Genomic DNA, 16,747 nt, shown 5'->3' on the forward strand with positions numbered 1-16,747 from the left:
AAATGGCAGGAGCTGGGAGCAGCCTGGGCTGCAGCGTGGCTGCTGTCCTGCTGTACTCTGCCTGACACAGTGCCTCAGTGCCCTGTAATCCCAGTGCCCAGCACTGCTGGCTGCCCTTTATCAGGGGTTCTGATTGTGCTCAGCCCTTCCTAATCATGGGGAACTATTCCTTGGCGTAGATGCAGGTGGCTGTGTCCATGGTGTTTTGCCTGGAAGTTCACAGGCTGCGCTCACGTGGGGCCAATGGATTTGGGGGCAAGCTCTCCTCCACTGCTGTCTTAGTTTTCCCCTAAATCTGACTGTATTCCTGTATCGGGAATAGTGTGGCCAGCAGGAGCAGGGAGGTCATTCTTCCCCTGTACTGAGCTCTGGTAAGGCCACATCTTGAGTGCTGTGTCCAGTTCTGTCCCCTCAGTTTAGGAAGGACCTTGAGACGCTTGAGCATGTTCAAAGAAGGGCAACAAGGCTGGTGAGGGGCTTGGAACACAAACCCTGTGAGGAATGGCTGAAGGAGCTGGGGTTGTTCAGCCTGGAGAAAAGGAGACTCAGGGGTAACCTTATCTCTCTCTACAGCTCCCTGAAAGGTGGCTGTGGTCAGGTGGGGTTGGTCTCTTTCACCAGGCAGCAACTGACAGAATGAAAGGACACAGTCTAAAGCTGTGCCAAAGGAAATATAGGCTGGATATTAAGAAAAAGATTTTCATTGAAAGAGTGATCAAGTATTGGAATGGTCTGCCCGGGGAGGTGGTGGAGTCACTATCCCTGAATGTGTTTAAAAAAAGATTGGATGTGGCACTCAGTGCCATGGTTTAGTTGAGATGTTAAGGCATGAGTTGCAACTGATGATCTTGAAGATTTCTTCCAACCTAGTCATTCTGTGAATTCTGTGACTCTGCATTTGCTAAAGTAGAAATCTCCTCTCTGAAAGTGAAACTACTCATCCATCAACTCGTGGGAGCAAAATAAGAGGTTCCCCTGTTATTTTCAGTACTTAGGCTAGGAATTGAGGTTTGCTTGCATGGGCTGCTTCTCAAGGCATCCTTTCTCCAGCAGTCAGCACTGATGTTACCTTGCTTTATGGCACTTTTTTAATCTCTTAGAAATCCTTTAGCAATGTCTGCATGTTTGCTTGGTAATCTGTTATTATCCATAACAGAAAAGAAATGAAAAAAAGAAGAATTGAAGTTCCTGCTTGTCTGGGTGAATTAAGACTTTGTTTAACAGAAGATTAAATGTTGTTTCATTCATCAGCTTTCTAGAGGTTTTCTAGTTACAAAATGGTCATAGACATCTTTGGTTTTCTAAAATGTAGGTGCTTCTAATTGACTTCAGTTTATTGTACAAGTCTGAGAATTATTTTTCTTTGAATCAACTTTTTTTTTACTCCTTCACAATCCCATTGTCTACTGTGAAAGGTAGACTGGTTGCCAGAGTCTATTGTGAAAATTTGACAGGTTGAATGTCTTCCTTCAGGGCATCAGAGCAGCAATTCAAGCTTAAGATCTTGGAGTTGAAAGCCTTGGCAGGGGGAGGGTAATAACTGTAAGTAAATGCAGTGAAGTTTTTTAGCATTGCAGCCTTGCCATGGTTAGATTCCTCTCATTCAGACTACTTCAAAGGATTTTAGTTGTCCGTCATTAATAAAATGCCTCCTTAATTTGTAGTAACATTGTTTTTATACTGAAATTTGTGTGTCCTTACACCATGTTAACTGGTTCCTGTCTGTTCAGCAGAAAACATTATTATTGCTTTGTTCAACTGCTCTAAGGTGTGGTTTGAGGGTGCTGTGCACTGCTGTGGTTCATTTCTAACTAGAGTGAATATACCTGTGTGGAAATAGTGGTGGCCAGAGGCTCTGAATTGCTTCCATTTTGTATAAGCTATTGATGTCTGCCTTTCTTGAACCTCTATCCTTTGTCAAGAATGCTTTTTTAAAAATTAACATTTGTTTTCTCATAGAAATTGGTAAGGAACTTTCTGGAGTATGCAATTACTTTCAGCCACAATTGAGACATTATGTAGTTAGGTGTAACTTTGCATTGTACTTGTGATGGCAAAGGTGAACCCTGAAGAAAAAAAAAGGAGTTTTGCTACTGTTTCATTGCCACAGTTTCAGAGGTATCAGGAATGGGAATGTAGTTGTAGAAATAAAACCTTACTTATGGTATGGAAGTATGGCTGGCAGATTCCAGTGAATGCAAATATGACTGGCATATGCAAGTCAGTGAATGTGGCTTGTCCTTCTCAGGTGGACCTTTAGGTGCCCTGAAATCTTCAAAGCGCTAAATAATTGTCCTGGAATTTGAAACTGGTCTTTTGTGGACTACCCCAGTTTAATAACTGGTTAGTGAATAAATTTCTAACTATTTCTAAAAGTTATGCAGTAAACAGTGTAATGAATGCATTGCTAGTTATTAGGCCATATCAGAGGGTTTGGCTCAAGTTGTGCATATTATTGGAATACTTCTGGTTGTGTTTTTCACATTTGAGGAAACTGAATCTGAAACTAAATCTCTGCCTCTCATATAAATTTTTTTGGGGGTGGTAAGTTTTCTAAAGCCTTATGTAGCACCAACCAGAATTATCAGGAGCCTTTATAAAAGGTACTCAGATTTGGGTCTAAATCAGTCCTTTAGACCCAACACAAACATTTATTTAGGTCAGAACATCCCAGCATTGGCAGGAAGCCACTAATTTAAAAGAAAAAAATCCCTAATCCAATCAGAGTACATCTCTATTACTCTAATTTCACTTGCATTTAAGCAGGGAAGCATTTTCATTTAAGCAATGAAAACAAAAAAAAATATTATGTTGGCTGTGTTCAATGATAACCCGGCAATATTCAAGCCATGAAATGTACATGGATTGCCTCAGTTTCGTCTAGACTCTGCAGAGTACTTCACAAATCATTTTAGGTCAAGTCAGATCCATGTGGTAAATGTAAAATGGCATTCAGGAGTGAGATGTACAGATAATAAAAATACTTTTAACATTTGAGGGCTATTTAATAACATGGGAACAGTGCAAAAGAGATTTGACATTCAGCATTTAAAACCATGATTTTCTCACAGTATTACAATCACAGGATTCTTTTATGCTTTTTTTTTTTTTTTTTTTTCCCATGGCTGTGCCTCATTGTGATTAATCTTGTCTCTGATTCAGTTTCTGGCTAGATAAAGCCTTTGTGTTGCTTGCTACAAATTTCACTGCAGTTGCAGCATTCTGATGCCATGGTATTTGCTGCAGAAGTACAGGATAGGTCAAAAGGGAGAGTAAGAACAGTATTGTCAGCACTGCATAGGAGCTTTTTGTGTTGATTTTCTGTCTGCGGGACTCCTTTCTGTAAAGACAACCTCGAGCATAACTGGCCTCTAATGACTGTGGCTACAGCTGTATGCAGTGAGTGTTAAAGAAACAGGCAAGGTCCAGCTGCAAATCAATTGTCATTTCAGGATGGTATAAAAGGATGAATTTTCCTTGTTCGGGGATTTATCCACTGAATCTGGCAGGTTTCTTCCTTCAGGGATTTCTTTGTTTTTTGCAGTAGCTTTAATCTAGAAAGCCTTTTTATCAGCAGCTGCAGCAGTCTCACTCAGCTTCATCTCTTAGCCTTTCTGCTCTCACCTCCTGCTTTAGTAATTTTTGATGTGATCTTTTGTGTTATTGGCAGCATCTTATCAGGTTCCAGCTTCCAGAAGGTTCCTCTGTACTATTGCACAGACTTTCCACTGCATTTAAAAACTTAGTATCTATTTGTCTCTTTGTACTACTATTTAATACAAATATGTCTGTTTGTACTAAATGAGAGACAATGGGCAGAAACTGTAACACAGGAGGTTCCACCTGAACATAAGGAAGAAATTCTTTACTGTAAGGGTGACTGAGCACTGGAACAGGTTCCCTAGAGAAGCTGCAGTCTCCTTCTCTGGAGATAATCAAAAGCCATCTGACACAATGCTGAGTAATGTGCTCTAGGTGGCCCTGCTTGAGCAGGGAGGTTGGACTACGGGAGCTGCAGTGGTCCCTTCCAATCTTGCCTATTCTGTCAAAGTGTGAAGGCTTTGCAGGTTCTGAGGTGATGACAAGTGTAGTGACTTTTTACACTACAAAGATAGATTCACTGCTGTAATCCTTCTATTCCTGTCATTATTACTGGTTTGTTGTGGTACAGCTTCTGCTGTCAACAACTGTTAGTTTATCCCTGGAAAAATAAAGTACAGCAATTTCACAATTACAAGCGCACTGACTATAAGCTGCATCGCCAGGTGTTGGCAAACATTTTGTTCTTTGTCCATACACAAGCCGCACCCAATTATAAGCCGCTCTGTCGTTCGCAGGGAGGACCCGTGTGCAACAAAGTTGCCAAATAGTAACAGAATCGCGGGATCGGGGTGAGGAGGGGTTTACTGGCTCAGCTCAGGCCGTGCGGGCTCAGGGCTGCCGACGGGGCCAGGTGGCCCAGCTCAGCGCTGCTGCTCAGTGGGGCCGCTTGGGGCCGGCCACCGCTGCTGGACTCGCTCGCCCCGGCCCGGCGCTGCGCCGCGGTAGCAGGGGGGCACGGAGCCCACCGGCACCTGCGGCGGTGGTGGGAGGCGGGGATGGAGCCCCCTGCCTCTCCCCCGGGCCATGGGGCCAGCAGGAGGGAGCCCCCCGCCTCCCCCGGGCTGTGCCGCCTGAAGGAGGGAGCTTCCCCGCCTCCCCCGCCCCGCGCTGCCTGCACAGAGCCGGCTCTACCCGTGGTGCAACAGAGTAACCAGTTTGTAACAATCACGAAGTCCCGGGTTTTACTGTCAGGTGCTCGACTCGGCACCTCGGTTTGCACTTCCGGGGTTGGAAATGTCAGAAAATTATTCACATATTAGCCGCCCCTGAGTGCTTCCGTGGTGGGAGCAAAATTTTAGTCAAAACGGTGCAGCTTGTAATCGTGAAATTACTGTAAATGTTCTTCTTGCAAAGCTGTCCTTAAGAACAGCTGCATAGTACTTTGTAACAGCTGCAGTTATCTGTAGCAAGAGTAGAGGAAAATACTAGTATCTCAATGTTCAATGCTGCATATAATGCCTTAAAAAATTAGCAGATTTTTGGGTGTAATGCTTACCATCCAGCATGCCAAGCCAGTATATTTCTAACTGGGGAAACTGCTTGAGCATGTACATGATTTTCAGCACCTGTCAGATCCTCCGAACTCATGTCTGTGGTGTGTAGTTGTGCATGTGTACAGTGTTTTTCTGAAATGGCCTAGACTAATACATGAAGATTCTCCTCGGGTTTGAAGTAAAACAAGGGAGAGTCCTTTGTGGTTAGGCAGTACTGTAACAGCCACAGGTTTTTAATGTTCCCCTATGCCCTCTGAAGTGGGAGGTATGATGTGCTATCTTCAGTCTGCTTTCAGTTTCTGTAGAATCACCAGGCACCTCCATGGAATTCTGAAGATACGAGGTAGATACTGGTTTTAAGGCTTGTGTAAGCCTCATTGCAACCTTATGATTCAGAGCCTTCAGTGTAAACAAGTGAAAGCCTAAAGAGTTGAAAATGTAAATAGTGTTATTGGAAAGAAGTAATGTATTACAACACAAAATCAAGTTGTTAGCTATTTGGCTGTTCAGAGTATGGCCTGTGTGTCTCTGCCTGTCCAGCTGTTCTCTTGCATCACCTTATATATATTAATTAATGTGTTTTGAAGATGGATCACATTTTTCAAAGTACTTCAGCACTTCAAGAACTCGGTCCTGCAGAAAACTCTGGCCCAGCTGTAGATATTGAGCACAGAGGTTCTCAACTGTTGCTGAGCACGGTAGCTGCACTACCTACACCTGCTTGTTCTTTTTTTTTTTTCCCTTCTTTTTTGTTTAGTTTAAGGTCTCTCTGTGTGGCAAACAGGATATGTGTGTATCTGAGCACCAAATTAGAACATGCTTACTGTAAAGGAAACCTTTCCCAGCTGAGTTTATTTAGAACGTAAGCAGTAAGAGGGTGGGGAACAAGAGATGCAAAGACAGGGTGAACTCTTTCAAGAGAAGCAGCTGTGGAACATTCACATATATGTCAACAAAATACTCAAGAATGAATGGCAGTGGCATGTTATTGAGTTTTTTAACAGAAATTCTGATTCACTTTGCCTTTGCTTGCAATTGTAATTATACACTCTTGTGCACACTTGTGTACAAATCTGAAGCTATTGTCTCTAAAAGCTTGAACTTGTCTCTAATAAATAGTCTGAACTTTTGCTTGACCCTTAGACCATAATAATTAATTCGCAGATGCAGCATAAGTTGTATTACAGGTATCCTTCAGGGTAGCATTGTAAAACTCAAGGTTATTCATTTACTCACAATTTCCTGCAGGAGAATTCCCCAGCCCATGCAATGCAGCAGAGGAAGTTGTTTACTCCCCTGTGGGTTGCAGAAAGACGGGTATTTCTCTTTGCAGTTCTTTGTGGAAAAAGATGATGAAGGAAGTTCTGCTTCCTTTCTGAGTGTATGTGTATTTTCGTGATCTTTTTAACAAAGTCAACTTTCCCTTTTCACTAGTGGTAGCTGATGGTTTTTCTGAGCTCTGCCTGGCCTCAGAGGCCAATTAAAATCTTCTTGAAGTAGTGGCAATTATGGATCAGAGTAGCTTTATTTCAAATGTCCTCATCTAAATATCTTTACTTGCTGTAGAATTCAGTGGACTCCTCTGTACTGAACCATCAGTTGATTATTAAGCTCACTATTCCTAATTCCTAAGTCAATATTAAATTTGTTATTAAGCTGTTATTTTAACTGATCTTACATACCATATTCAACATGTTAGTTTGATAGTGACAGTGGTAGTATCTGTTAGGTTTTTTATCTACATAAAAGCCAGAAATAATAAAATATAACCCAAGTGTTTCAAACTTCAGATGCCATTGGTGTCAAAGGGATTGTTTGCCTGCTCAGTGCCTTTCATCCTGATGCTGAAGCTGAACTTGTATGGTTAGCCATTATGGTGTAGTTTTAAGAGTAAAAGGACACTCCCTGTTTCTAAAGCTTTGTTCCTAGTACTTGATTCAATCCAAGCACTTAGTGCATGCCAAGAGAGCGACCTTTGCTAACTCTTAGAGTGAATGCAGGGCTGTGTTCACCCAACTGGTGTGCTGCATGTGAGCCTGCGGGAAGAACGGAGCACACTGAGCACAGGCTGATTTCTTCTGCGCTCCAGAGCTGCCTGTACAGAAGTGGGTAGGGAGACAGCCTGGTTCCGAATGAATTTCTGGCAGTGATTGCCTGACTATTGGAGCATGCATTTTTTGACCCTATTTTCTCTCTCTCTCTTTAATTACTCATAAAGCAATTTTGAGGATTTTATGTCTTGCATCTTACTGTCAGTAGATGGGAACAACTTCAACAATTTTCTGTTTGTGAGATTTGTTTCCTAGAAAGTGGCTTGTATTATGAACTTCATGATCTTGTATTTAAATTTATTTTCTCTGTTATGTATTTATACACTTTCTGATCCTACCAAGGAGATTCTGTTCTCTTGCATTGACTGAGAAAGTTGAGGTCCAAAGCTGAGATGGCAGAACTGGCACCAAGGCTAGACAGATAAGTGTTAGCTCCAGGGTGCCACTAGACATGAAGGTGTGCAGTCCTCAGCAAACCAAGAATAATCATTCAATGTTGACTCTTTGATATTTCTGAGACACCTCATGCTTGGATTGCTTCTAGTGGACTTTCTGAAGTCCATTACTCTTGGGAGCATTAGTTATTCTCTCCGTGAACTTGAGCCTGCTCTTTGAAACTACTGATGAGATAAACTTGAGTGTGCTCATCTTTTCCCTTAGCAATGTCTTGCAATAGAAAGATGTGACTAGGGTAGGATAACAGGGAGCAAAGTTCAGTAGTATGTGTTTCTGGTCTGTGTACCTGGGAACATGACAGAAGCTACTGTGAATTGCCAGCTTCCAGGAAGGGACTTTTGCTAGCTAGAAGAATCCATCTAAGGTGATGTAGCTGTGAAAACTTCAAGCACAGAGTGCCATTTACCAAGACCCAGTGAGAAGTTATCTGAACACTGTTTGAAACTGTTCAAGGACTGCTGGCATGACCAGTCAGTGAATGTCTGACTTGATATAAGAGACTCACATTGATTTGTTTAATCTAGACTACCTGGGCATTGGGACAGACACTGAGTGCTGTCTCTAAAGCATTAGGAAATCCGCTCTGGGGAAGAAAAAGCCATTAGGGCTGGAGGATAATGTTGGCAGAAGAACAAATGGGTTTAAGCTGAGAGGAAATGTTCTTAATGTTTGAGAAGAATTGGGCTTCACGGCTGCTTTCCAACCAGACAGTTGTGGGTGCAAATCTCAGCTGCTTTCAGGAAAGGTGTTGCTATGTTGATAACAGAGATTATCTGGTATTCACTCTGTGACTGTATTAATGATCCAAAAGGGCCCTGTCCCAGTAAGAAATCAGTATTTCAGTAAGTAGAACAGCTACTTCATAATTTAGAAGTTATCTAAAATTAAACGTTGATTTAGGGAGCCTGATCATCCTGCAGTGGCAAAAAACTGACGGATCACTGTATTGATGCAGCACAATGTGACAAAATCTCAGGTCTCTGATCCTGTCTATATATCTGATTCTGGTTTATTGGCATGAAGCAGAGTACCATAGGTTTGTATATTCTTTAAGTTCACAGTGACAGCGAGAGAAATATGTTCATAGATTCCAAGAGGACATTGAGGAGGTTACGAATCATCAAAGGATAAAAAATGCACCTCCTTTGTCAATAAATAAGGGGGGGTTTTGAGTTTTCTTCTCCTATTTTGATCATTGTATTCAGAAAACAATTACAAAAATGTCAAAATTTTTTTTGTCTCTCTTTTTTTTCCTAGTTGGGGAATGGCGGTCAACGTGTACTCTACCTCTATAACCCAGGAGACTATGAGCAGACATGACATCATTGCATGGGTTAATGATATATTAGCTTTAAACTACACAAAAGTTGAACAACTCTGTTCAGGTAAGAAAGAACAGTATGCTCTACAAATGTTTATTTTAAAACCACTTTAAAAGTCTGATTTGTTGAAAATAGGTAACTTTTAACTTTGACATAAACCAGTTACTCTGAAAAAAGAGACTTAATGTATGTGCACAGGAAGCATTTTTGCGTTTGTGTTAATCATGGGAAGATAAGGTACCTCGGGAAAGCATAACAAAGGCAGAGGTGAATGGGACAAATGTAGCAGGAGATAGATAGGAGTAATAAAAAGGTTGGCTAAGCAAGCAAAGAATACAGTGATAAGTTTTAATGTTTTAAAGCTGCTGGGGTGGTATCTTTTCAAATGGAGAGTGGGCATAAGAAAGAGACAAATAGAGAACCAACACCCCAGACGTACAAAATTCTCCAACTTCTTTTCCTTCCTGATGAGGTCTCTCAAATCCCTGCTGTTGTTTGCGGGAAAAATGCACAAGTGTGACTGAAGGAAAAACATGGATTTGAGGAAATGAACCTTTAGCTGCTGTGAGGGCTTTAGAACTTTGTCAAAATCTGCCTGTTTCTCTTTAAATCTGAGTTACTGTTGTAAGTATATTTGGTAATGAGCCCTGAAAAAAAGGGCAATAGTTTGAAAACCTCAAACATTTTGGTTAATCAGAGTTGCAACTAGAAGATAGGTGTTAAACAACAGGGTCTGTAACTAGCTGATGGCTAGAAGTGACACAGAAAAAGGCTGACGTTTCACTGTGAATATACATGCCTCTGGGGAATGATTTCTTTCTGATTTCCTACTGTGATTTTTAAATTTGAAGATGCTTGGTGGAGGAGGAGTTTGTTTGTGGTGGAGGAGGTCTAACTTAGATTGCTACTTCCAGACAACTAACATGATGGGAATATATTATTAAAATAAGATAATATCTTATGAAGACACTGCTCAAAGCACATGGAAGAGCTATTTCATGACCGTATTTCAGCTATTTCTTGGTCCAGACAAAATGAATAAATGGGATCTTATATTCATGTATTTGATTTTACCTGCCATTCTGGGTAAATTCTATGTCTCAGAGATGTTCCCTGAAAGATACAAGTAATCCTTTGAAGCTGATAGTCTCATAGCCTATTCTTCAAATTTTAAAAATAAAATTTTCGGCTGCAGAAGTGGAGTTCCATACTTGCAGCCTTGCACAACGACCATAAAAATGAAGTTGAAAAAGTGCAGGATAAAGTCAATGTAAGCAACTGGTATAAACTGAACAACTAAAGACATAGACCACGGGAAATACTTTTTTAAAGTGTTATTAAACTTGAAATTGAAGTGTTATCTCTAGCTGTTGTTATATTTACATGTCAGGAAGTTAGCCTAAGTATTTTATTTCGGTGTATATAAAGACAGAATTCACACAGGGAGTAGCTATAGATAGATACAGATAGATACATGCATGCACACTCTGAAGGATATGGAAACATAGAAGAAAATGGACATTTGCATCCCAAAATACCCAAAGTTTGCTATTGTTTGAAACAGGAAGCATAGTAGACAAGTTATTGACTTGTTCCTGTGTAGCTGTTTAAATGCTCATAAATAGCTGAAAGGAAGCTTTTGAAGTGAGTTCTCAATCAAGTTAAATGTGTGTGGGCTTACACAAAAAAATCCACCCAACAAAAAAACCAACTAAGACTTAAAAAACTTCACCAAAACCCTTTCTGAAAATAGGGGAGAAGTGATCTAAGAAAATGTTGACTAAGCAGAATAAAATGAGTTAAAGTTATGTAAGAAGATCAGATAGAGAGACTTCAGCTGGGTGGGGCAAGGAGGGGAAAAGCATGGGAACTGTCACAAATCCACTGTGCCATTTCATTACACAGCTTCTTATACAACATTTTCTGTGACCTACAGTGGGGATTTTGGGACATGCCTCAAGGGAAGAACTGAAAAAGGGTCGTCTCATTACAGCTCTTACTCCATTCTGTATAAATTTAAATCTTTTCTTCCCTTAGAATTTCCTAGATTGTATTGATTGTTATTGTTACCTGATGCTTCTACATTCTTGTCTTTATGGGTGAAAGCTGTTCATTGGAATTTCCCCATTTGGTTTGGTAGTTGAACTTGATGCTTACACATTCCTGTTTTTACATTCATGTGCTTTACAATCCAGAAGTGTCTTTAGTAGTTCCTTTTTTAAAGACGCATTCTAGCACAGTACTTCCTGTGTTTGGGAGGACTTTACTCTCTGAACTGATGAATCTAAACACTGATAGATTATTGCAGACACTAGAGCAACAGTAATCTTGGTCTTAAATAGGTCCTTCCCGTTTGAGACTGCATAGTCCATTTCTCATGTGCAAGGCATCCATGTGTAGAGATTGAAGACAGATGGACAAGCAGGTTTTGGAATCTTTCTACATTTAATACTCAAAGCAATCTATTTAATGTACATATATTTTATCTAGCCTATTTCTGGTGTAGCTTTCAAGAGAGAAACTAAGGGCACAGTAATACAAATGATGAGCCAACTAGCAGGCAGAGCACCAGCAAGCAGCCATGGTATGGACTGCAGTTTGAGAATGGCCAGTCTAACTTATATATTCTGGCATGCTTTGGCTGACATCCCTTGAACCATTGGAAGCTTTTGTGCAGATTAATGCTCGTTTCCATAAAATATGAGCATTTCTCCAGGACTTCAAAGGGAAGGAATATGTGGGAAACTTTACCGCTATGAAGCATTTCACAGCATTAACGAGGATCTGCAGAGCTGCTGTAACTGAATTTTTATAATCTACTGTAAAATTGTATGGACATTTTCTTCTTTTTTAGAAAAAAGCATTAAGATTAGTCATGCTGTTCTGTGACTATTCGGTTCTTGTTCATTTTTGTTAATAAGGAGCAATCAAAATGCCAGAAAAAGCTAAATGTGGGGCCAAAAAGAGTGGGAGAGGGAAAATGGGAAGGATGTTACATCTGAATTAAAAGCCCAAAGGAGGTACTTTTAGGAGGTAGGAGCAACCTAGATATGGCATATGCTTGTGTTCAGCACCTGACTGTGAGACCTCATGGGTGTCCACATTTTTCAGCCAACCTAGCAATAATTTTTGACATTCAGAGCTTAAGCAAGAAGGAATAATGTGACATTCTGCCTTTACTAAAGGCTTTATTCAGAACATATCTGAAGCTTAATGTGACAGTAGTTACAACGACATAAAAAGCAATGAGACCTCCTTTTCCTCATTGCTGTGGAGAAGTAGCTTTGATAATACACATACTGTAGCTATACCAGCCTGTTTTTCAATTTCCACTTAGAGGAACAGAGCTGCCAGGATGAGGAGCAGCAAAGGAAGAGGCTGGCTTAGTCATAAAGTGTTTGTATTCTTTGGGAGTCTTAGATGTGTTTTTTTGTCTCTGCTAAGTAGGCCAAGCAAAGTGCAGTGTCCCCTGAGCTTTCTGAAGGTCTGCTGTGGTAGTGATGTGCCACAAAAGCCAGGTTATGGATGGGTGCAACCCTGGAGAGTCTTAATTCAGTCTGCAGCTCCTCTGGTAATTTAGTCTTGACAACTGAACAGGGAAAATCTCTCCAAAAATCTCAATACAATTCTTTTTTGCTTTAGACGTGTTGTATTGTCAGTTTTTGGACTCTGGGTTTGATTTCCTGCAAAGTTGTTTTACCTGAAGTATATAAGCCATGGTTTTAATAGAAAGCATAGTACATTCCCTTTAGATTGGCATTAGAGAGAGCATTTAGTTTGATACATCAATGAAATATGATAGAGAACAATTGAGAGGATTTAATGTCATAGGATCCCATGTGCAAAAGCCATAGGTTTGGGGAACAGGAGTTTCATAAGACATATGACATCAGTTGTTTCTTAGGAGTCATGCTGGTTTTTTAAGGAATACACAGTGGCTTCTTAGAAAGAATTCTGACTAAGCAGCTTGTAACTGAATTTTCTTTACCAAGGCTGTTTCTCATCTCTAAGGAATACCAAATGTATATGTTGCAGGGCTTTTCATGTTAGTGTTACATGAGAGTATATTCAAAATAAGAGCCAGGCAGGAGACTATAGAAGGCTTGCATATGAATTAAAACAAAACAACACAATGTCTACAAGCTATATAATATCAAGGAAATGGTAAATGGACAGAAAGGAAAATGTGTCCTGGAGCCAGGTACAATTTTTGACTTAGCTATACTTCTGTGATCCTATGAGATTAGGAAGATACAGACACTCCCCAGTTTGTGCATTTGAAAATTCTCAGTAGAATTATAAACTTGCAAATGCAATTGCACTCCCAGTGCATACAGCCCTTCTGTCTTTGAGGATTTGTATGCAAGGATCAAGGATTGAATGCGGGGTTGTTTTTTCCTTTGCTTTTAATAAATGGCCATATTATAAAGAAAGCATGTGGTTTGGCATTTTCAAATTTTAGACAGTGATGCTTTCTCTACAGATGCCCTGGGTGTTGCCAGAGGGAATTTCTCATGTGGTGACTTCTGTACCATATCTCAGTTGGTGTTCCTGGCTGTGGAAATACCTAGTCCCTTTATATGTACATTTTGTTGGCACTGTGCCGCCCTGGTGTTGGAGGTGAGCGGGCTGTGTGACAGTAGGGCAGATGTCATTCTTTGACTTTGTGTCACCTCTCTGGCTCAGGATTTGGGGGAAAACTTCACCACACTCTCCATGGGTGTAGGATTTGTGTTTTTGTGTCTCAGAAAGTGCATTTTGCTCCATGCCTGTATTAACCTATAACTTCCTACATGCTTATTACTAAAGCCTGCATTATAGGAGCCTGTTGGAGCATTTGGTGCCAGCATTCCTCTGCAGCCCAGTGTGGCTGAGAAGCCAAAGCATGTTTCCACATTGGTGGTTTTGGTTTTTTCTCCAGTTGGCAACCTTGTAGAGGTTGGGTCTCTAGCACAACTTGGGAATATGATTAAAACATGGCTTGATCCCATTTGCACTGTGTAACCGAGGCATGTTTCAAGGCACTGGCATATTGTCCTGAGGTCATGCAACACAGACCATACTCAGTGTCAATGACTCTCTAATGTCTTCCATATGATATTTAGGATTAGAGGGATACAATGAATGTTAACGATTGGATTTAAATCATTTCCAAAACTTTCTGAGGAAGCTAGCAAAGCAGTATAATAAGATTCCCAGCCAATAACTTAGTTTTTAAAATGTCACTCATTAAGTATTCAGGAGGAATAGAACAGAACAAGGTTTTTACTTCTTAAAAATAATTATTTAATTACTCATAGCACTCACTTGCAGTCAGTTGCTTGATTTCCCTCTGGTTTAAAGAGCTTGTTAGATTGTGTGTGGTACTTTTTTTAGGCATGATGAGTTATGCAGCTATTTTAAGTTAAATGGGAAGTGTGTTTTCTGAAATTGTTCTGATCTTCCCATTTAAAAATTAATGAATTCCAAAATAAATTATTGCCAAAAATTTAAGTATTAAAAACTCTGCTGTGTATAATTTATGAGCAGCTTAATGATTTAGATATTTAAAAAAAAGAGAATACAAATTAACATGGGGGATACCTCCCTCCAATATCCATTATTTAAAATGGTCAGTGAATATTCTGGATTATGTCACACACATGCCTTACCTGTGTGGAGCAGGACTTTTGGAAGCAGATGTTATTTAGGTGCACATTATTTCAGGGGCTTTTGGTAAGGCTGGTAGGAGGTACATAGTTCTTTTAGGCTGTTTCCCGTGGTGGCAGCACTGCTTTTGGGAGCTCCCAGTTGTATGCAGGCACTCACCCTGCCCTCTTTGAGGCAGCTGTGCCTATGCAACTGTGAGCAGGAGGGCAGGGCTCCACTCTAATCTGCATCACTTTTAGGGCTTTTTAAGTGCCCTCCCAGGACTGGTGAAGCTAGGCCAGAGTGGCTTCTCTGATGCACAGCCCTGTAAAAGCTTGCTTCTCTACAACTAAGTAGGTGGTAAATGGATGTGCTCTTGAACATTCACTGGGAAATGGCCTGGAACTTCTTAAATCATGTTGAAGGCAGGGGAGAGGGTGTGTTGACTGGAGAAATAAAGTTATGTTGACCTACATACTGTCATATAAGTGCTGCTGGAAATGCAAATAGGAATTTGAAGATTGTGGTCTCCCCAGTGGAGCACTCAACATAAAGTGTTCTGTTTCTGACCCCCAGCTGGCTACAATCTCCTTTCAGGTAGCTGTAGACAGTAAGAGGGGTCCCCCACAAGCCTCATTTTGTCCAGGCTAAATAATCCCAGCTCCAGCAGCTGCTCATCATAAGAGTTGTGCTCCAGACCCTTCACCAGCTTCATTGCCCAGTTTTTAGAAAGATCTTTGAATGGCATAACAGAACCCATATTTGAAATCTAAATTAAAATCTATACTCTGATATCTGAGTTGAAAACCTAAACATCACTGCGGAAGAAGCAGTTCTAGAAAGCCTAAGGTAAAAGACCAGCCCTAAGTGCTGCTGTACTGTAAACAATGATTGCTAGCATTTGTGGGTTTTCCTCTGCCTTTCTTATCAAAACTATTAAGTCACACGTGCTCCTTGCAAGTCACTGCTTTTTTTCATTGTGGCTGTTGTCCTAGCAACAGAAATATGGGGTGTGTGCAGCTTTCCATCAGTGTAAGCAACCAGAGTGAACTGAAGTACTGATGACTAATTCATACACAAATCATCCTGTATTTTCCAAATGCATGATCAGGTGGTTGCAGCTTTGGAGAGAATGAACAATTTGAAAGAGTTTGTATCTAACATGCTTTTGTGTTTTCTAAATATTTCATTAAAGCAAACAAACAAATTTTGTCAGTCGTTTTCCCAAATGGAATTTTTCTAAAGCTAAGTGAATAAAAATCAAACTGAGGCCTAGTTAAAAGGTTTAAACTAGATTTCTATGCAGTTTTAGAATAAAGCTAATACTGAACATGTATACCAAATTTCTAGTGTAGAACTTAGCTCTGTTTGCTGTGACTTGGATATCAGAGTTAAAACAAAGCAACCTCACCCCTGCCCCAGCAAGGACCTGTCTTTTCATGGACCCTTTGTCTTCCATGTTGGCTGATGTGGTTTTATATGATTTTCTGGGATCTTGCTCCCACACACTGCAGGGATTCAGGGAGGAGCAGTGAGGGACAGTCTTTTGACATTAGATGTGAAGGATTGACCTAATTTGTGTAGGGCACACACATATTGGCAGCTTATATTTATAGTGTTTCTACTAAATATTTTATTAGCATAATAAGTTCTAACTATAGTATATTAAAAGCAGTTAGTTTGAAAATGAAGTTTTCCTTTTAATTTACAAATATATTAACATCAATGCTAAAGAAAACCAAGCATCTAATCTTGGTTTCAGATCTCTGATCTGAAATCCAGGAAGTTTACTGAGCAGTAAAAACTGGTTGCAAACAGGATTCTCTTGTCTTCGTTGTTACCTCTTTTAATTTCCTTTTGATTTAAATAGTCAGGAGCAGAATTATTTTTGATAATCAGGAAAATACTACTTTGCATTTGTGGATTCATCAGCCTCCAGATGGTGAAGGAGAGGAGAAAAACTGAAAATCTGTAATGATGCAGAGTGCATATGCTTCAGAGCAAGAGAAGTCAGTATGGACAGTCTGAAAAAGAAACACAGAAGCAGAGAAGACATACAGGACAAAAGCTAAAATTAGTTCAGCATTGCTTACTGCAAGGGTCTAGTGAAAGATTGTCTACAACTCTGAAAATGCTGTAAGATACTCAGGTTTTATAAATTTAGTAGTAATACTCAGCTTTACCACTGCACATG

The 16,747-nt window shown here is 40.3% G+C and overlaps 1 protein-coding gene across 4 annotated transcripts in view; it reads left to right on the forward strand.

Moving 5' to 3' along the window:
• Positions 1-16,747, forward strand: part of MAPRE2 (microtubule associated protein RP/EB family member 2) — a 98,294-nt gene that overhangs the window by 52,517 nt on the left and 29,030 nt on the right. For 3 of the 4 annotated variants that reach the window (XM_033081495.2, XM_033081334.2, XM_033081418.2), the window contains one exon: positions 8,861-8,988. The exons of the other annotated variant lie outside the window; for it this stretch is intronic. In XM_033081495.2, coding sequence (XP_032937386.1) covers positions 8,868-8,988 — 121 coding nt within the window. In that variant the 5' untranslated portion in view covers positions 8,861-8,867. The remainder of the gene's footprint in view (positions 1-8,860; positions 8,989-16,747) is intronic. 4 annotated transcript variants of the gene reach the window in all.

The sequence above is a fragment of the Catharus ustulatus genome, chromosome 1 (assembly GCF_009819885.2).
Source record: "Catharus ustulatus isolate bCatUst1 chromosome 1, bCatUst1.pri.v2, whole genome shotgun sequence".
In the NCBI taxonomy this organism is placed as follows: Eukaryota; Metazoa; Chordata; class Aves; order Passeriformes; family Turdidae; genus Catharus; species Catharus ustulatus.